At 40.0% G+C, this 21,239-nt stretch overlaps 2 protein-coding genes across 3 annotated transcripts in view; one reads left to right on the top strand and one right to left on the bottom strand.

The window, feature by feature from the left end:
* col28a1a (collagen, type XXVIII, alpha 1a) overlaps window positions 1-21,239 on the top strand; it is a 41,184-nt gene that overhangs the window by 13,597 nt on the left and 6,348 nt on the right. The window contains exons 17-32 of the mRNA XM_067510550.1: window positions 21-89; window positions 1,871-1,939; window positions 2,032-2,103; window positions 12,193-12,261; window positions 12,613-12,684; window positions 14,838-14,906; window positions 16,446-16,514; window positions 17,538-17,606; window positions 17,709-17,777; window positions 18,108-18,176; window positions 18,305-18,373; window positions 18,950-19,018; window positions 19,114-19,194; window positions 19,658-19,693; window positions 19,777-19,813; window positions 20,153-20,707. Coding sequence (XP_067366651.1) covers window positions 21-89; window positions 1,871-1,939; window positions 2,032-2,103; window positions 12,193-12,261; window positions 12,613-12,684; window positions 14,838-14,906; window positions 16,446-16,514; window positions 17,538-17,606; window positions 17,709-17,777; window positions 18,108-18,176; window positions 18,305-18,373; window positions 18,950-19,018; window positions 19,114-19,194; window positions 19,658-19,693; window positions 19,777-19,813; window positions 20,153-20,707 — 1,543 coding nt within the window. The remainder of the gene's footprint in view (window positions 1-20; window positions 90-1,870; window positions 1,940-2,031; window positions 2,104-12,192; window positions 12,262-12,612; window positions 12,685-14,837; window positions 14,907-16,445; window positions 16,515-17,537; window positions 17,607-17,708; window positions 17,778-18,107; window positions 18,177-18,304; window positions 18,374-18,949; window positions 19,019-19,113; window positions 19,195-19,657; window positions 19,694-19,776; window positions 19,814-20,152; window positions 20,708-21,239) is intronic.
* On the bottom strand, window positions 2,978-11,785 carry LOC137130387 (uncharacterized). Of its 2 annotated transcripts, none has more exons than XR_010914846.1 (2): window positions 3,800-11,785; window positions 2,978-3,471 (listed from the first exon to the last, which is right to left on the bottom strand). XR_010914846.1 is itself a non-coding variant. In XM_067510490.1 (2 exons), exon 2 carries the CDS (start codon window positions 10,464-10,466, stop codon window positions 4,215-4,217), a length of 6,252 nt encoding a protein of 2,083 aa, XP_067366591.1. In that variant the 5' UTR covers window positions 10,467-11,185; window positions 11,514-11,785; the 3' UTR covers window positions 2,978-4,214. The 2 variants fall into 2 exon arrangements, 1 of the variants encoding a protein (XP_067366591.1); XM_067510490.1 differs by having other exon boundaries at window positions 2,978-11,185; window positions 11,514-11,785.

Here is a 21,239-nt window from a genome sequence, read left to right as displayed (position 1 = left end):
ATTTGTATTTTTTTGTTTAGGGTGAGCAAGGGCCCACTGGGCCTTCTGGTCCAAGGGGACCTCCAGGACTTGGTATAGTTGGATCAAAGGTTAGTAACAGATTATCAGTGAAGAGCTGCCCACAGTAAAACAAGTAAAGATCTTGCACCGTGTTGCTCCTGTAAGTAATAACTAATAAAAAATAAAAATAGCATATGCACTACAAATTTGTACATAGGCAAAAATAGTGAAAAACTACCCTTTCTGTATCACAGCTTAGGAAGTGTGAATGATTAAGTTGGACCTTCTTTCACAGCAGGAATGAACCGCAGACATAGCTTCCATAGAGAAAAACAGTCGCCTCCAAAAGTTTGTTTTGGTTGTACACTGAAGTCTTTGGGTGTAAATTTAAAAATACATATGGATGCTCTACCTGTTGAGCCACCGGGTTCCCACAATTTAGTGTTTGACTCAAGGTTTCTGTAGTTACTGCAAACCATAAGTTTGCAACTAAATATAAACTTATATTCACTTAAATTTACTTGAAAGCTGTATGTTTCAATGCTGACTTAAAACCTGGGTCTGTTACAAAAGGTTCTATGTTCTGTGTTGATATATCAAGGTGTAAATAGTATAAAATATCAGGTAAATATCAGTTTTTGTTTCATATCCATCATCTGATGATGTTAAACCCAAATGTCTTCAATGTATGGTTTTACTGTACTATTAGATGAGAACTGTTTATTTATATATATGTAGAATGTCTGAGTATTATGGTTCAAGCTTTATAATCATATTTGTACATCACAGTGCCCTCTGAAACTCCATCCTATTTAATTTATAATGTTCTAGCATGTTTTTGTTCAATGCCATGCTTCATGTGGCTGAATTAGTCCATCCTGGAATTTGTGATATTGCAATTTTAACAGTGATTTAAACCAATCGCCCATAAATGTTGTAAACATTGTAAATTAAAACATCCTAGAACATTGCAACATGCAAAAAAATAATAAAAATAATACTGCAACCATAACCACTGTTGAATTTGGGTGAAAGATTTACGATTGCCCATATATGTGTGTGTGTGTATATATATATATATATATATATATATATATATATATATATATATATATATATATATATATATATATATATATATATATATATATATAGTGCCATAGGAATGAACCTGTTCTTTTGACTATTTTGACCTTTCAGTTCTTGTGCCCAAGTATTTGGGTATTTTGACTGGGTTTTGGGCTAAATTAAATAATTTCTGTAGTTAACACAAGGGCAAGAGATCAAGAGTCATATCTTTATTTACTTTTACGCTTTGACATAAAAGTCATAAGTAAATACCCTGGTCACGCTGTCTTTGAGCTTCTACAAACTCAGAGAAAGACGTTTGGTGTCTAAATTAATTTACTGAGGTTGTGGGAACATTAAACATCATGCTGAACTCATCTCCTCATTAAACCACCTTTAAAGCCTAGTTCAGTTTATTACATTTATTAATTTATTACATCACTAGCTACATCAGGTCACTATAAAAAGGCAGACGGTTGTAGGACAGGTGAGTGCACTAAATCATTTCTGAAACTGGAGGCTTAGTGATCATGGTATTGTTTGTTTCAGCTTCAAGTGGTCAAAAAGTGAAAGAAAAAGTATATACTTCTCTTTTTTGGTGCAGATGATTTTCCGTAATAATCCAAATGCAAGTTAAAACATCCCATTGTCTTTTTGTCAAGGATAATATCTGGGTTGGCCTACATAAAAGTCATCCCTACAGCATGCTATTTGTTTTTGCGAATAGGTTTGCCTGTGTTTTTATTAAAAATCCAACATATATTTAGTTAAGTTTCTTTTAGTCATTTGTGTTGTTTTTAAGGGTGACCCGGGTTTCCCTGGAGAACCTGGACCTCAAGGAGAAAGAGGTGTTGGGGAACCGGGACCAAAAGTAAGGCAATTAAACTTTTAAATAAACTGTGTCTACAGTTGGACACAATAGAATAGAGCAGATGTTTTGAGTTAATGTCTGTGGCTTTCTAGGGAGAGTCTGGAGCGGATGGGGCTTCTGGGATACCTGGTATTCCTGGTGAGGATGGAGCTGTTGGGCCGAAGGTGAGTTGTAACTGGAGCTCATAGGTTACAGTTTGTAAAGCTATTAGGTTTAATTTGGGTTAAGTGCTGTTAAGATACTGAGAATATTCAAACACAAAGCTGTTAAGTGCTGTCTGTGTTTTAAATGGGCAATTATCACACTTTGAAATTATACTTTTACCTGTCATCAACAAGGATGTGCTTTAAATTTTTTTAACTTAAAGTGAAGTATTTACAGCAATTGTAATTTAACTTCATCCACAATCTGATCGCTTTTATAATAAAGAGCTAGTAAAACACTGACAGAGAAGACTTTCCAACAAATATTATTGCTAATTATTAGTTGTTTATGTTAATGTTAATACTATTAGCAGTCAGGTGGATGGTCAGAATGGATTAGTATATAGTTTTCATTAGGTTTTTTAATGTTATACATTTTTATGTCCAGTCACTTTACAGTATTTATCATTCGTTCTGCACATTTTACTGTTTTCCTATTTAAATAGAAATTAAAAATGCTGTAATCCACACATGGTAACTCCTAATGATAAACTGAAAACATATTTTTATATCATGAAGATATTCAAGATCAAACACAAACACCAGGCATTGTTCATCTTTTAATATAATCCCTATAGTAAAGCATTCGGGACAAGTCTCTGACTGACTTTGATTAGTCCAAGCAAAACCCAGATTTAAACATTACATATGTTCTGAGAGACTTCAAGATGACACAGACACTTCCCATTACCTTGTCCAGGATTGAGAAGCTTGTAGAATCTTACTCACTGTAAATCTCCCCCATTTAAGTTTTAGTTTTTAATAAACTTTGAATGTTTTCACATCATTTTAGTATGCATACACTGAAAGATAAAATTTTCCCTTATTCCATTTGTTACAGGCCCCAAACAACAGAGACCTGTAGACAGGATATATACCCTGTTTCAGACAGGAAAAAGTAGAGACGGGAGACGTTAGTTGTGTCCGTTCAATCAGGCTGTTTCTGTCTTTATTAAACAAGCATATTTTATTCTCATTTGACTCTTCTGTTTTGTTTTTATAAACATTTTTCTCTATTTCACAACAACTCAATTCAACATGTTTCCATCAACATACATTGTGATTTCCATCTCACAGGTTAATATACTGTAACTTACAAACAGAGTCTGGAAATACAGTGCAGTACTGTTTAACATTAATAGTATTAATTCACCACTATAGATTGCATTAACAATACTTACTTTGTGTCTGCTATACTAGCTCTCACTATACACTACCTCAGTAATCCTGTTACTAGTTAAATTCAGCCTATTGATCAATTTTTATGTTTTACACATTTGCAAACATTTCAACAAAGTAGTATACAAAATAACCCACTGGAACTCTGTGCTGAAAACAATACAGAACAGGAAAAATTCGTTATACAACCCATATTCCTCACTCTCGGTCTCACATACAACTTAATTACACATGAATTATATTTCTAACAAATGTCCAGGAGTCTTTAGTCCACACAGAAACACTCACAATAAAACCGCCAATGGTATCGTGTTCACACACGGAAGCTAGCAAAACTTTACTTCGACAAACAACTAATTTTAGGCTTTAAACGCTGCTCAAATGTGTGTTTATCTCCTCAAACCTAACCGTAGTTAGCTCAAAAAGACCTTAGACATCCTATGGAGTATGTTGTGATTAAAATACACATGCTACTAACCTGTTTCAGACAGGAAAAAGTAGAGACGGGAGACGTTAGTTGTGTCCGTTCAATCAGGCTGTTTCTGTCTGAGAAGCAGAGGCCTGAAGGCTACGTTCAACTAGCGCTCATTTTGATGAATGCTCCACCTAGTGGCGTAACTTGACAATTACAATGAAAAGCTTGAAACCTAAACCCATGGTAAATGTTCAGAAATTTAGCCTCTCTGCACCAAAATACAAAAAAAAAACACATATTCCTAATCAACAATTGTGACCAACCACTGGTGGGTGTCACACACTCCCCAACAAAAATAAAATGGCTCCTGACATTTTCATGTATAACTCATTCACTCAATATAAACTAAATTTAGAACTTTAAGTACTACTCAACCCACTTTCTAAACCTATGTACATCAACTTATGAACCAACCCTGTTACGTATAAGAGTGTGGTAAATATACTGGTGACATGTGGTGACGTGAAGGAACCATGTGAGGCATCCAACAGTATGGCTGCATGTCCCAAAGTGTTGTGTAGGGTGTTATGTACACATCTGTACTATTCACTGATGGGTGTACTTGATGTGAAGGCTGGCCTAATGTATTGTAAGTGAAAAACGTTACCGGTCGCCTGTCTCTATTAGACCTTCTGAGCGTCTGCTCCGCTGCTTCCGAGGTCCGACTTGGTCCTGCTGGTGTCTTGTTCAGAGCAGGTGACTCAGCTGCACTCTCACTCTCTGTAGAAGAATTGTGGATGGCTTCCGACTCTCCATCTTCCATATTGTAGTCCTCTTCCCCTCTACTTGCACATTCTTGGTCCTGATGTCCACTGTACTGTTCTTGTCTTTGCTCATTTATCAGTTTAGTAGGTGATTTGACCTTGTGTTTCAAACTTCCTCCTCTGATAGGGTGTTTATAGTTGGCAGTGGCACGTGATTCAGTGGGAGAAGAACCCACAGGAGCAAAGATAGGTTCACTAGAAGGGAAAGCATCTGTTCTATTTCTATTTCTCAGGTCATATCGTAACTCATAGTAGACAGAGTTATCATCATCATCAGAACTTGTCTCACTGTGAGATTGTGGTTTTGTCTCTTTGCTGCTTGTTTTTGATCTCGTTCTCTGCTCAAGTGTTGCTTTTGTTTTTCCATTGTCTGCCGGGAGATCCAAAGGTAGATCGTTGACAAGATGCAACAAGTTACGATGCAAGACACGTGATCTCTTCCCATCCATTTCTGAGACAACTTTGTAGACTGGATTGTCATTAATCTGCTCTTTTACAACATAGATCATGTTCTCCCAATATGACCTCAACTTTCCAGGACCACCTCGTTCACCCAGGTTTCTTACCAGTACCCGATCTCCTGGTTGCAGTACTACTCCCTTGATGTGTTTGTCATAGTATTTCTTACCACGGGCACCTGACTTCCTGCTATTTTCTGATGCTATCCGGTAAGCTTCGGTCATCCTCTCTGCCCATTTTTCTGCATAACCCCTTGCTGTTTGGGGCTCTTCATTTGTAGATAGCCTGAATAACAGATCTATTGGCAACCGTGGATGTCGGCCAAAGAGCAGAAAGAAAGGTGCATACCCCGTTGCTTCATGCCGTGTACAATTGTACGCATGCACAATCTGAGGGAGAAAGTCTTTCCACCTTTCCTTTTCCTTCTCTCCTAGCGTCCTGAGCATTTGCAACACTGTGCGATTAAATCGTTCAGCTGGATTGCCCTGGGGGTGATAAGGTGTTGTTCGTGAGTGTCCCACTTTACTCAGCTGTTGCAAAGTCTGAAATAGCTCATTCTCAAACTCACGCCCTTGGTCGTGGTGCAGCTTTAAAGGATAACCAAACCTGGGGATGTAATCATTGAAGATCTTTTCCGCTGCTGTTTTTCCAGACTTATTGCGGGTTGGGTAAGCCTGTGCATATCTTGTAAAGTGGTCTATGACAACTAAGATGTATTGGTATCCTCCCCTACTAGTCTCCAGGTGCAGGTAGTCAATGGAAACAAGCTCCATGGGTGAGTTTGTGACGATGCTAGACATTGGGGCTCTTATGTGCGTCGCTGGCTTCTTTTGCTTTATACATGAGCACTGTCTGGTAACATATGCTTCTATCTCTTTTCTCATATAGGGCCAATAAAATCTCTGTCGTGCCAAAGTAAGAACTCGTTCAATACCAACATGCCCCATGTCATTATGTAAGTGTTTCAACACTAGTGATTTTAAGCTGGCAGGTAGAACTAGCTGCCGTCTCTCCGGGGTCTTACGATATAGGATCCCATCTTCAATGCATAGTTTTCCCCATTCATGCATCATTTTTTTACTTGCTCCCTTTACACTACGCTTCATGTCATCTGTGAGTGTTTTTTTTGACTCCTTCATTTTCATTATTTCGCCTATCACTGAATCATCTCGTTGAGCTCTTTGCAGTTCAGCGGGATCCATAGGCAACAAAACATCTCTGCTGCTTGCTTCAAGCTGGTCACCCTGTGAGATTGTCAGGGCGGCAATCCAGGCAACATCCTGATTTTTACTTGCCCTGCAGCCTTCCCATGTAGTAGTGACAGCTTCCCCAACCAGTTGCTCCGTACACTCTTTCATATATTTGTTGATGTCAAGAGGGCATCTAGAAAGAGTGTCTGCATCAACATTAACTTTTCCAGGTCGATAACGTATGTCAAATCTGAAATCAGACAGTTCCCCCACCCATCTGAAACCGACTGCATTCAATTTGGCTGTACTCATGACATACGTCAAGGGATTATTGTCTGTATAGATAGTGAAATATGGGGCATAAAACAAATAATCCCTGAATTTCTCGCAGACAGCCCACTTTAGAGCAAGAAATTCCAACTTGCCCGAGTGGAGCCGATAGTTTTTCTCGGCTGGTGTGAGGGTCCTTGAGCCATACCCAATCACCCTGAGTTTGCCGTTCTGATTTTGGTAAAGGACTGCTCCAAGCCCTTTGTCGGACGCGTCTGTGTGAAGCACAAATGGCAGTTCAAAGTCTGGATAGGCAAGAACAGGTGGATTCGCCAGCATATCAATTAACTTACACAGTGCCTCTTGGTGTCTCATTGTCCATGTAACTGGAGTCCTAGATGGTAACTGTGCACCTCTGACTTTCTGTACACCATGTCTCCCTCCCATCTGCACCTCAGGATTCACCTTTGGTTGCAGAAGTTCATAGATTGGTTGGGCCAGTCTGGAAAAATCTTGGATATATGAGCGGTAGTAGCCCAAAAACCCAGCAATTCTTCGCACGTCTCCCACAGTGTTTGGCGTTTTATCCTTCAGGGCGTACACTGCCTCCAAATCTTTGGGATCAATACGCACTCCTTCAGCCGAGACCAAGCGACCAACATACCTCACCTCCCGTTTGAACAAGTCACACTTTGTGGCCCTGAGTTTGACTCCATGACTCTGTAGGGCTCTAAGGACTTTCCTCAGTCCTTCAACATGGTCTTCAAACGTGCGAGCATAACATAAGATGTCATCCAAGTATGGAATGCAGCACTCATCTCGCAGGGGGGCAAGCATTTCTTCCATACTGCGTTGGAATGCAGCAGGAGCATTTGTTAGCCCAAAAGGGATTCGCACCCACTCGTACAGGCCCCAGGGGGTTATGAATGCAGTTAAGTGGCGTGAACCCTCAGCAATAAAGCCCTGGTGATAAGCCTTTCCTTGATCTAAAATGGAAAACCAACTGTACCCACCCAGGGTGTCTGTAAGGTCCTGGATTCTTGGCAATGGATGCCGGTCTGGTACTGTGTGTTGATTGAGAAGGCGATAATCGACGCAGAGTCTGAGTGTTCCATCCTTCTTACGTACACAGACAACAGGTGCTGAGTACGGAGATTTGGACTTTACAATCCACCCCTTTGCCAAAAGATCCTCGATGTACTCCTTGACTTCCTTGTAAAGGGGTTTTGGAATGGAGGTGTAAGCTTTCTGAATAGGCGTGTTATCTTTCAGTGTGATGCACATCTCTAAACTCGGGATACACCCCATGTCATTGTCGTCCCGTGCAAATGCGGCTGATTCCTCTCGCAGCATTTTCTTGACAATTTTCTGCTGGTCATCACTTAAGTGACTGACATCCACTGGTGGGTCCCATGTTGATGTCCCACTACTTCCCGCATCCTGCTGTGCGGCAGAGGACTCCTCACTGCTGGTTCCCTGGGGGGTATGTGACTCAAACAAGTTCAGTTCTTTAGTCTCAATTACTTTCGCTACTGGTTCAATGCTCCCCAAGACAGTCCTGCAGTTCAGGGTTATACTGTGCTTGGTACGGTTGCTAATGGGAACTGTGACGTAAGAGACTTTCGCCTGAGTGATTTCAATTAGACTATCCCCAACATCCAACTGTTGTAGCTGTGGATTGTCCTCATGAGGTTCAAAGAGCACAAGTGAATTTGACGTGTCAAATGTGGAGGGTACTTTACACTTAACATTTCTAACTTGACCAGCTGGAATAACTACATCATACTGCCCCAGTCTCAGCTTGCCATGACATGTACCCTTGTCATTGCTGAGTTTCGTCTGGATTAAGTTGACAAGTGCAGTGGCTTGGTCGCAGTGAAGATTCATTGCACCACGTATGAGTTTCACCAGAGCAGGGATGAGGTCTGTATCGCCCTTTGGTCCTAATACTAGCTGCTCAATTACATTAAAACCGATCAGAGGGGCATCCAGAGGAACACTGCTCACCAGGAAGGGCACTTGTATTGACAGATCTGGGTCACTGTTGTCTGGAAGACTCACAACCACTCCTATCCAACCATCATAAGGTAGTGGCTGTCCATTCACAGCCAGCACACTCAAGTCTTTTTTTCCTATGAGTTCAGCTAGTGGCCGTAGCTGGTGGTCAGGGAGGTAGGTCTTTATCCACTGGCGGTCGAGGAGGCTAACTTGTGCTCCAGTGTCTAATAAACAGTCTACTGCATAGTTGTGAATGTAGCATTTGATTCGACATTTCCTCCCAACTAGCTGAGCTACAGTCTCACGGGCTTCAGTCTCATGTTCTGTGAGCAAGGATGGCACATAGCTTGTCTTCACATTTGCAGTTTCCTTCTGACCAAGCTCTGATTTTGTGGTGTTTGGCTGCCCGCTGCTACTTGGTGTATGTGCTTCAGCAAGTAAGTGACTGGAGCTCTGTCTCTGTACTCTTCTGAAACATCCAACTGCCCTATGCCCTGCCTCTCCACATATGAAGCAATGACTACATGAACTCATGCCTCCTTCAATACATCTCGGACAGCCATACTTCCTTGGTGTTAACTTGGGCTTGCTTTGTTTAGTATGAATACACTGGTAAGATGGTTCTTGGACCCTATTAGCTGCGAGAGCTTCAACCACTTTAGTCAGAGCATCAATTTTGGCATTCAGTTCCTCTATGACTTTATTTTTACTATTTACTTTACCATCTGATGTACTTTCAATGTCTCTTTCAGTAGTAAGTTGAGCACTATGAGCATGAGTTACCTTTTGACGAGAGGTTGCACCGAGTCTGCGCTGCCTTTCGCTCTCCTCACTGGATACTTTATTCACCTGCCGTATTAGTGCTTCATCTGTCACACCATAGTCTGAGAGAAGGGGTTTGAGTTCAGTACGAACATCTGCGTATTTTGGGAGAAGGCCCTGATGGATGGTGCGCAGGAACACATTTTGCACTGTGCGCGGTTCATACTCAATGTCCATGTTATCTTGTTTAGAAGCAAACATAACTTTCTGTTTTAGTCCTATCATCCTGTATAGGAACTGTTGGGGGCTCTCATGCTCATGTTGTTTAGTGCTCATTAGTTCCTGGAAAAGCTCACTGCCGCTCTTTTCACTCAAGTGTGACCTTAGGAAACTTTTGAGCTCTGTGAGGGTTAGGTCATCTTTGTTGATGAGCATGTCTTTAAACTGTCCTGGTTTGATGATGCGCAGCACCCCTTGGATGATTTCACTGTCTGTGTGCTTTGCTTTGTGTCCCTCATCAATCTGTTTACACAGCCCATGATAGCTGATGTCAGATGTACTGTCCCCAACCTGGCCCCCATGGACTTTAAACTCTCTACGCTGGAGGAAGGATAAATCCCTTAAGGAGACCATACTATCAGGCCTACGTTCGATGTGGTCTAATGGGGCTGGACTGTGATGTCTAACTGCTGTCGAGGGTTGTGGTTGTGTAGCTGTTAAGATGGGCTTTATTTGGACCGGTGACGCTGTCTTAAACTCAGCCAATCTTCTACCTAGAGCCTCATAATTAGTCATTAGCTGTTGGTACTCGACTACTTGTGGGTCATCAGAATGCACAGGATACGTGTCATCGGTATTATTCTTTACACTGCTCTGCTCTGACAATCTAGTAGGTGGGGATGCCAGTGTCATAGTCTCATTTTCACTGCCTGACAATATAGATTGAGTGCATCTAACAGCACGACTAGACATAAGATCAGTAATGGCATCTCTCATGGATAGCAGATGGGAAAACCCCTGATCCTCTAAGTCGAGCAATGCCTGACAGTTCAAGTAAGTACATATGTAGTCAAGGCAACTCTCCTCATCACCCGGTATTACACTTGAAGGATCCAGGTCCTCTACTAGTGTGATATTCTCAAAAATTTGAAAGAGTTCCTCTGTTGTTAAAGCATGAAGGCTTTTCTTTATCTTCCATATTAACTCTTTTCTTCCGCTGTCATCCATGATGTTTCCCCTGATAAGTGATATCTCAGTTTAGCAATTTCCAGCAGGCTGTGCTGTCCTCCTCCAACTGGGGTTTCTCTCTAGCCCTTAGTCCTCGGGTTACCTCAGTTGCGCACATGCAGCTTTACCATGCTGGTTCTGTGATGTCTGCCTTGGGTCTGTAGAGTTAAGGATCAGCACCAGCTCTCACCAGATGCCGATCCCAGCGGTGCCTCCAAAATTATGTTACAGGCCCCAAACAACAGAGACCTGTAGACAGGATATATACCCTGTTTCAGACAGGAAAAAGTAGAGACGGGAGACGTTAGTTGTGTCCGTTCAATCAGGCTGTTTCTGTCTTTATTAAACAAGCATATTTTATTCTCATTTGACTCTTCTGTTTTGTTTTTATAAACATTTTTCTCTATTTCACAACAACTCAATTCAACATGTTTCCATCAACATACATTGTGATTTCCATCTCACAGGTTAATATACTGTAACTTACAAACAGAGTCTGGAAATACAGTGCAGTACTGTTTAACATTAATAGTATTAATTCACCACTATAGATTGCATTAACAATACTTACTTTGTGTCTGCTATACTAGCTCTCACTATACACTACCTCAGTAATCCTGTTACTAGTTAAATTCAGCCTATTGATCAATTTTTATGTTTTACACATTTGCAAACATTTCAACAAAGTAGTATACAAAATAACCCACTGGAACTCTGTGCTGAAAACAATACAGAACAGGAAAAATTCGTTATACAACCCATATTCCTCACTCTCGGTCTCACATACAACTTAATTACACATGAATTATATTTCTAACAAATGTCCAGGAGTCTTTAGTCCACACAGAAACACTCACAATAAAACCGCCAATGGTATCGTGTTCACACACGGAAGCTAGCAAAACTTTACTTCGACAAACAACTAATTTTAGGCTTTAAACGCTGCTCAAATGTGTGTTTATCTCCTCAAACCTAACCGTAGTTAGCTCAAAAAGACCTTAGACATCCTATGGAGTATGTTGTGATTAAAATACACATGCTACTAACCTGTTTCAGACAGGAAAAAGTAGAGACGGGAGACGTTAGTTGTGTCCGTTCAATCAGGCTGTTTCTGTCTGAGAAGCAGAGGCCTGAAGGCTACGTTCAACTAGCGCTCATTTTGATGAATGCTCCACCTAGTGGCGTAACTTGACAATTACAATGAAAAGCTTGAAACCTAAACCCATGGTAAATGTTCAGAAATTTAGCCTCTCTGCACCAAAATACAAAAAAAAAACACATATTCCTAATCAACAATTGTGACCAACCACTGGTGGGTGTCACACATTCAACTTCAAGTTAAAATTCCAACATATTGAAATGTGCATATTGTGATGGGAACTGAATAATACAGTTCCAAAGTAACCGTGTTTTACTTATTAATAAATTGTAGTGAATTGGCTGGTTTAATGGTTTAAAAAACAGACCAAAACAATTATGGTAATAACTTACCACTAACGTAATAAAAAGTAATTCACAGGCTGTGTGGACCTTCACAAGTTGCATAGATCTTCCTTCATGCTCTGCCTGTAGTCCTACCTGCCCTCTGGTCATAGCTTAGTTTGTTTTATATTGTCTTAAGTGACTGTGTGTAAAATTCCTTATGTTCCCAAATGTCACAAACCAATGATTCATTAGAAGATGTTTTGTTCGAAGCTGTGATGCAGTTTTATGTTGTTGAACATAGGGAGAGATGGGGCTGCCAGGCCTGCGGGGCCTAGAAGGAGGACCAGGGAAAGGCATCCCAGGAGAAAAGGTAATTTTTAATCACTTATTGTGCAGCTGCTGTCCTAGTACTATATTACCAGTCTAAAAGAAAATATTTATTTTCAACATGAACAGATGTTGTTTTGCATATCATTTTCTGAGGAATGAGTGGTAACACCAAAGGTGCATATGTCAATAGTTAGACATAAAAGTGCTTTGAGTAAATATTGACATAGCTGTACTGACAGTGGCTTTATTGACATGAGCATGTGTATAGATGCAAATCGACTGTACAGTATTTGACTTTCAAAGCAGAAAGTTTGTCAGCCTTTTAAATTTAATATACAGTTACTTCCTGTTACAGTACCAAAGGTACTGAGGTGTTTGTGTTCTTTCACAGGGAGATAGAGGTGACCGTGGGCAAAGGGGACTTCCAGGGGCTCAAGGCCCAGTTGGCCCTGCCGGAGCTAAGGTCTGTAAGCTCCATCTGTAGCTGAAAGACCACAGTTTTGCCTTCATTTGAGCCCTCACAATAAAGTTGTAGCAGACTGAGGCGAAGAGTAAATGGTCTAGATCTTCTGCTTATGTAGCACTTTTATCCAAAGCGCTTTAAAACGCTTTACACCACTAATGGTGGTGGCTGCCTTGCAGGGGGGCTCATCTGGCCCACCAGGAGAAACTCGGAGTTCAGTGTCTTGCCCAATGACACTTCAACACATAGCAAGGAGGGAGTTGAGCCACTGACTTTGCAGTCTGTAGACGGCTGCTTTACCAACTGAGCTTTCTTTTCACTAGCACCAATACATAACAAGTTCCAGATAATGGTTATAGGATGTTGACACAGCTGTCTGTGGAAAGACTACAAGACCTTTTTTCATAAAGCCTTTATTCCCTGGCAGAACTCTTTCCCTGTCTAAAGCTTCTCAGAGCTGGTTGTGGAAAGCCTCTGTGTTGCTTGAGGTTTTGTCTGGCCGATGAGCCCCTATGCCAAGTAGGGCTCCTGGAAGTTGATTTCTTTTCTCCTTGTATTGATTTTTCTTGAACTGAGTGTCCCCAGGCAGTCGAGCAGAGTCCCCTGAAGCAGCACAATTCCAGGGTTTTTATGCTAATTCCATATTTAACTACTCTCTAACTGTATAATGCTCAGACAAGAAATGACTAAAATCTCAAAAATTATTAAATTATTAGATGAATATAAACCATGCACAAGCGGTGTGAATAACCTTGTGCTTTCATTATCAAGTACATGAGAACAACCTTGGACATTGTTTAGATCATTCTACTCTGCAGCAGTTTTGTTTTAAGAACACTTACATTCTTTTCTTTGTTATCTATTCAACCTTTAACACACTTCCTTTACGATCTTACATCATTAGAGACTTAAACATTTTTACACGAACAGTTAGAATCTAGCATGAAATAAGTTTTATCAGATATATCAAATATATTCAGTGATTCAATGATCAATTGATACTTTACTGAATTACTTATACCCATACAAATTTAATTTGAGAAAACAAAATTAGCTTATTCAATATACCTCCAGTCTTTCCAGGAGAAAGAAGCACATCTAATGTTATTATTTTGGCCTTTTTGCTGTTAAATGCTGTAATGATTCTTCTATTTCATTTTGTCCGTGCCACTAGCTTGGTTCTGCACTTCAGGCCTTTTCTCGATCCTGCTTCTCTCTTAAGGACTGCGGCTTTGTTTTCAGGCCTGGCAGACCAGACTTTTTTGCTAAAGGGTCCTTCTTATCTAACTTGTATACATGAAGATCCCTATGCTTCAACAGCACTGAAAAGAAACTGACTGCCTGTTACTAAAGTACAAGTTTGTGTAGTTTGTCTCTTGTTGCATCTCTGTTATAACCTCCCAGCTGCTGTCAGCCAAACTCAGACACTGAAATTTCACAGGACATTTCACTGTCCTGTGAAATGGGAGAAAGTATGTTATTTGTTCTGTTCATGAAAAATGAACAAGCGACACATCTTACCACTTGGTTAGATAAAATAGCAGCAGTTAACATGACAACATGTGGTACTGTTTAGAACCTCCCATGTTTACCTGTCATGTGAAATCAGTACTTTCCTAAGATTGAGGAAGCACTGATGTTTAAAGAAGACTACAACTTTTTTGATAACGCTAACATCTTAATTTTAATTAACATAGTGCCTAAACCAGATACAACATTATAATGCACAAAATACTGCGGAGTGTGTTGTTATAAACTGTTTTTGCTAACTTGGCTAAAACTGGTATTGTTATGGTAAACCACCTGGTTAACTGGAATGGGATCAATTTGGTTGTGATGTAATCCTGAGCTCTGACTTCCAGCTTCCGAGATAAATGGAACACACCATAAATCCAATACAGACACTTCAATTATACTTAATTGTTTAGAGCCAAAAACTGAGGGTGAAAATGGCACTCTTTTGGCTCCATTGTAAGACACGGCAGCAGCCGGCTTATCAATCAACATGAGAGGGTAGGTATGTTAAACGCTTTAATATTTAATATTAAAGTCCTGTTAGGACTGTTTATCCTCCGTTTGAGAAAGATTTAGAAAGCATTTGCTCTGCTTGCTTGTTCTGTAGGCAAATACATTTCTCACATCTTATTGTGTAGGGAGAACCCGGCAGCCCGGGAATGATGGGTGTACCTGGATCTGCTGGGCGTGGGTTACCAGGACAAAAGGTGATGACAGTCATTAATGCATAATCATACATCCACACACTATGGTCTCTGTTATGCTGCACTTACAATGACAGCATACTGTAAATGCTGTTATAAATTTACCTTGGGCAAAGGTGTTATTTTCTGCATCTGCACTTACAGTCATGTGCAAAAGTTAGTACACCTTTTCTAATTTCTATATAGTGCACCTGGTTAGCTCAGCACCTCACTTACTTTGATACAGAATGTCGGTGGTTCGATTTCCCAGTAAGGGCTTAGTGTGGGCCCTTAGACATGGTCCTTAATGCTACCTGTCTAGCTTGTTTATAATAAGAGTTTGAAACACAAGAGTCACACTGCCTCAGATGTCACAATTAACCCCACTGAGAGGGGTTACAGTGGGACCTATAAACACTTCAAAGCCAAACATCTAGAATAACATAAAAAAAAAAAAGGCCAGACAAGCTTGGATCATGGCTAAGATGGACACCTGGTACCTCTGTTGCTGGTTACAAAGAATATGTGAAAGTCTACTAGAAGATCATCACTGGGACAAAAAAGCTCATATACACTACAGTAACAAGGATGCTTGAGTATACCCCATGGAGAAAAGGGTTGGAGTCCAAGGTCAAGGCAACAAGGAGAAAAGTTAGCCAACTATCAGAACTGCAGAAAGGCATGATGAAGAAAGGGGTATCTAAAAAGTACAAAAACAAGTTTATACCAGAGGCCTTGGACACTGCCAAGGACAGGTTCATAGCCCGGGTTATCCAGCTGAAGAGTTACACCAGAGTGATCAGGAAAGTAAACCAGATGTTCTAATGTACTGAATCGTCTTCAGGGTTTTTTCTCAATTTACACAGCTGGAATTCCACCTTGATGTCTTGGTCCCAATCTACATTTTTACTATAATTGAAACTGATTTTGAGATTATTCCCTAATTAGAAAATCAGTTTCTTTTTATTTAGGACTTGTTTCAACTACAAATTTAATATAGTTCTGTAATTACCAGGAGGGAACTGTTTTCTAGTTTTTAGTTAAATTCTGCTAGTAGGGGACCTGGTGGCTCAATGGATAGAGCATCAGGCACACAAGGCAAGCTGTATCGATTCCCACCCTACCCCACCCAAGGCTACCTACCGAGCTCGGATAAAAATGGGAAGGTTGCAGTAGGGCATCTGGCATAAAAACTCAGTACGCAGAATAGATTCTGTTGTGGCGACCCCTGAAGGGACAAGCCAAAAGCCGTTCATCTTTGAGTTCAGTTTTGCTAGTGTTCTGTATAAGTTAGTGGGGCAAAACCAACAATCTGAATTTTTTCTTTAAACGGTACAGGGTAATTTGAAAGGACTATGTTTGAACCGTGATTAGGAACAATTACTTAACTACAAAGTCTGTATGGTTTGAGGCTTCTGAAGAATTATTAAACTAAAAATTTACATTTTTCATTTCAGTTTTAATATTGTTTGTGTGGGGTGTGTATAAATATTTTCTATTGCTTTCCGGCTTTATATTTGGTAAAGTTAATAAGGACAATAATTCAAATTGTCAAAATAACAGGGAGAACCTGGGCCTGTAGGACCAGTGGGGCTTGTTGGAGAACCTGGAGTTGGAATCGCTGGACTGAAGGTAACAAAAACACAGAATATAATCATCATAACTATTGAATCTGATGTCACATGTTTTTCTATCTTTATTAGTCAAGGACAATGTAAACTTGGACACTTATCATCTAAAACACTTCACCACTGAGAGGTGAAGTAAATAACATTGATTATTGTGTAACAATAATATCTGTCAAACGTTGGGATATATTAAGCAGCAAATAAACAGTTCTTAAATGTAATGTATTGGAAGAAAAAAAATTGATAATTTAAGGATGTGACTTTGACAAAGGCCTTATGGTTATGGACAGTTATAGCACTGGCACACTAGTGACATAATGATATTAAGGTTTATTAATGTGCATGGGGAGTGAAACTGAGCCTGTCTGGTTTGATCCAAGGGAAAAGTTACTTTAGCTAAAATTGCTGAGAAATTTAATGCCGGCGGAATCAGAACACACAGTGCATCATGGCGTTACTGTATTAGATTTAGACTACTCAAAGTACCCATGCTGATTCTTGTCCACCACTAAAAGAGCCTATGATGGGCACGAGTGTCAGAATTGGACAATAGAGCAATGCAAGAAGAAGAACCTGGTTTAATTAGTCGAGTTTTTTTTTTATATCATGTGAAGAGTCAGGTGGGTATTTGTTTTATTAAAAGTTGGTACTATGATACACTTATACAAGGAGTCTCCAGTTACAAGTTACAGGAGTTGTTGATATCTTGGTGTCAAATACAAGAGGACACCTTTAAAGGTCTTAAGGTTAAAAGTCCACTTAAAACCAGCCAAATGTTCAGAGATCTTTGGCTGGTTTTAATGTTGTGGTTGATGTATAAATGATGTATCACCAGCACCATGCACCTTAGAATTAAAACTGAACTAATGACAAATTATGAAGTATTTTTATTTTATTGTAAAAATAAATTTGTATAGTACTTTAAAATTCAATATGTGTTATCAGGACATACTCACCATATATTAAAGTTGCAGCTGAATTAATGTCTTTTCTTGCAGTCTTACTCTGTCTATCCTTCTATATTTAGGGTAGCAAAGGAAATCCTGGGCCTGTAGGGCCCCCAGGGATGAAGGGAGATGGCTTCCCAGGACCAATGGTAAAAGGGAACAGTAATAAAAAATGAGTAGTACAATTGAATTAGCCTTATTTCCCTGCTTAAGCAAGGTTTTTAAATTAATGTCTTTTACCTGACCATTAGGGGCTGCCCGGCTTACCAGGAGTGCAAGGGGAAATTGGACCTGAAGGGAAAGGACTACCTGGACCTAAGGTGAGACCGTGTCACTTTATCAAGTGACGTGAGTTTACGAATTTGCTTCCAAAGCCTGACAGGGACAAGTACTGAGGCTCATCTTGGGAACTGTAGCATCATTCAACATTCAACAATGGCCATAGTTCTGGCAATGGCTACATCCTACAGTAGCCCAAAACTGTAACAAAGAACACATTTATGATACAAGACTGTTGTAGTAGGAGACACAAAAGACACAAGACACAAAAGCAGAAATGGAACGAACAAAATACTGGTTGGGCTCCATGAGATCGAAAGGTAATATAACATAATATTATTCAGAGTTTTTTCTGCCTGATTCTCTATCAGGGTGACAGGGGCTTAACAGGGGTCCCAGGGCCATCAGGTCGTCCGGGATTTGGACTTTATGGACTGAAGGTCAGTGTGTGCACATAAAGTTCAGCATGAGGAAGCGTAATAAATTCTGTTGTCGTTATAATTCATTTAATATGCATGACATTGTGGAATTAGCTTTATCAGCTTACTATAGCACACTGTATTCCCAGGGTTCTACAGGGCAGCCTGGTCCACCAGGCTTGCCAGGGCCTCCAGGAGAAGGCATACAGGGAACAAAGGTAAGCAAAAGAGAAAACTTGATAAAGGCAGTAAAGAGTCAGTGAAGACAATGGGGTAACAAATGTCCTTCAACTATACAATGTTGTTCACTAAGAATGGAAAAATAACTTGTTCTTATGGATTCTGTGGTTAACCATTATCTTGTAGGGCCATTAACACAATATTAGCATGTAATGTTGCACATTCATTCACATTCACATGAATGTGTTGTATTACACAATACACATATTTGCTTCAGGATTTTATTTTATTTTTTGTCCTTTCGGCTTATCCCATGAGTTCAGGGTCGCCACAGCGGATCATTGTCCGCATGTTGATTTGGCACAATATTTACGCCAGATGCCCTTCCTGACGCTTGGCTTGGACCGGCACTGCACAGCTGGGGAGGGGAACGGGCTGTTAGGGGTTCAGTGTCTTGCCCAGGGACACTTCGACATATAGCCAGGGCCGGGGATCGAACCACTCACCCTGTGGTCTGTGGACGACTCGCCCCTATATTTCCTTCAGGATAAATGTACATTATATTCAGATCAATCCACTACTAACTCTTACCAATTTTCCCATCTTTATCTTAGGGAGAGCCTGGGTTTCAGGGGCCATTGGGTCCTCGGGGGGCACCAGGGGATGGCATCCCAGGGGAGAAGGTACAAACAATACGGCTATTGCATGTGTTAGTGGGAACATGACCTGTGCGAGTGTCCAGTAATTAATGAAATAAAGAGTGCTGTCACATACACAGGGTAATAGAGGCATTCCTGGAGATCAAGGTAAGAAAGGAGACAAAGGAGACTATGGTGAATCTGGATCGACTGGACCAATGGTAAGACAGCATGTTTTTTTGTTTAAACAGTAATTTCTTATCCAGTTAAATATTTCTACAAATGAAAAAGTAAATGAAAAATATTCCACCTGTTTACATAAGGAAACTTGAACGACGATATATTGATAATAATGAGTTTATTAAAAAATACTGTTACCCCAAAAATATGCTGCATTCAGTCATCCGTGTATTTAATAATGATTTACTCATTTGTTTGTTCATAATTACTACTCTATGCAAGAGATATCGTTATGTTATTACTGCATATTTGGTTTATTTTGTTGTTATTATTAGAAGTGAGTGTAAGGAGCTTCTTCAGGTGAAGTTCAGGAAGTTTCAAGGAGGGAGACAAAATATGTAATCAGTCTTATCTGATGCTGATTAGTACCAGCTGAAACAAAACACCCTCTACAGAAGTTTAAATTTATATCAATCTCCTTGCTAATCTGAATTATACTTACAGGGGAGGCCTGGACAAAAAGGGGAACCAGGACTGACGGTGAGTAAAGTGAATGACACAAATGGCAATGATATTTAAATTTAAAATTTAAAAATCAACCTCCTTTGTCCTTCTACACACAGAGGGGAGATGTCATCAAAATAATACAGGAAATCTGTGGTAAATAAAATATTTTTGTCATTTCTTACAGCATATTACTGTTTGAGAAAGAAATATTAAAACCCCCTTATGGTAGAAGATTTGATTGCAGTCCCAATCAAATCCCAATCAAACAGGGTTGAGTCAAGTGAAACGCAATTTGAGTAGTGGTCAGGACTGGAGATTTGAACTGACAGGATATTTATTGCAGACTTCTATATTTAGCTCTATTCAATATAAAAGTAAGCTAGACAGAGACACAATACTACTTAATGCAAAGCTTTATTTGTAATGTCCCTGCATCTTCTCATGCACTTTTTTCCACTCATCATGTACAGTGTCTGTAAATTTGTTTCCTAGGATGTGGTATGAAGTGCAGAGAGAGCCCCCTGGACCTGGTGTTTGTAATAGACAGCTCTGAGAGTGTGGGACCAGAAAATTTTGAGTTAGTGAAGGACTTTGTGATTGCTCTCATCGATCAGATGACAGTGAGCCAAGAAGCCAGCCAGATTGGAGTGGTGCTTTACAGCCATGTGGACATGGTGGTGACCAATCTGCAGCAGCGGTCCACCTCCAATGATGTCAAAGCCGCCATCAGAAATATGCCCTACCTGGGTGAGGGTACCTTCACAGGCAGTGCCATCCATCGAGTTAAACAGCTGTTTCAGGCCTCAAGGCGTAGTGTGAGGAAAGTGGCTTTGGTATTAACAGATGGGCAGGCTGACACCCGTGACATCATGAAGTTTGAAGAAACAGCCACAGAGGCCCATGCAGAGGGGATCGAGATGTTTGTTATAGGAGTTGTAAATAATACAAATCCTCTGTATGAAAATTTACAGGCAATAATAAACATTATTGCCTCGGATCCTCATGAAGAGCATGTCTTCCTTATTGATGACTTCAAGACACTTCCATGTAAGTAAACCTACAATTGCATGCTAAAAATATACCACACTGCTGGCCAATACTGGTATGCTAGCACATTTATTAAATAATTGAACAAAACTGCACTTACTTGCTATGCAGATGACAGCTATGTTTCTCTCTACAACCAAATGCATAAAAGCTTGCACATACAGTAAAAGCAAGACAAAAGTCCCAAAAATAACCATATAGTTATTCTATAAATATATAACATAGCTTTGGCCTTCAGTAACTGTGAGAAACTATGGAGGTATTTTTGATCTGGATATGTTTTTTACCTAACACATGAAACAAATCTCCAGAACAGCCCTCTTTCAAAATTAGGAGCATTCTGTCATAAGTGAAAATGATAAACTAGTCCATTTGTTACTTCTAGCTTGGACTACTGTAGTTACTGTAGATCATATATTAACTTTTCTCCATTGGCTTCACATAAAATAAAGAATAGAATTTAAAACCATCCTCCTTACATACAAAAACCTTAACAGTTAAGCTCCATCAAATCTTAAAGATGTTATACTAC

This window comes from Channa argus, chromosome 1 (genome assembly GCF_033026475.1).
Source record: "Channa argus isolate prfri chromosome 1, Channa argus male v1.0, whole genome shotgun sequence".
NCBI classification, from domain to species: Eukaryota; Metazoa; Chordata; class Actinopteri; order Anabantiformes; family Channidae; genus Channa; species Channa argus.
This window is presented reverse-complemented; position numbering and strand designations above follow the sequence as displayed.

Excerpts from the sequence above, each read along its gene's own strand:
- LOC137130387 (XM_067510490.1), bottom strand. The coding sequence starts at position 10,466 with ATGGATGACAGCGGAAGAAAAGAGTTAATATGGAAGATAAAGAAAAGC.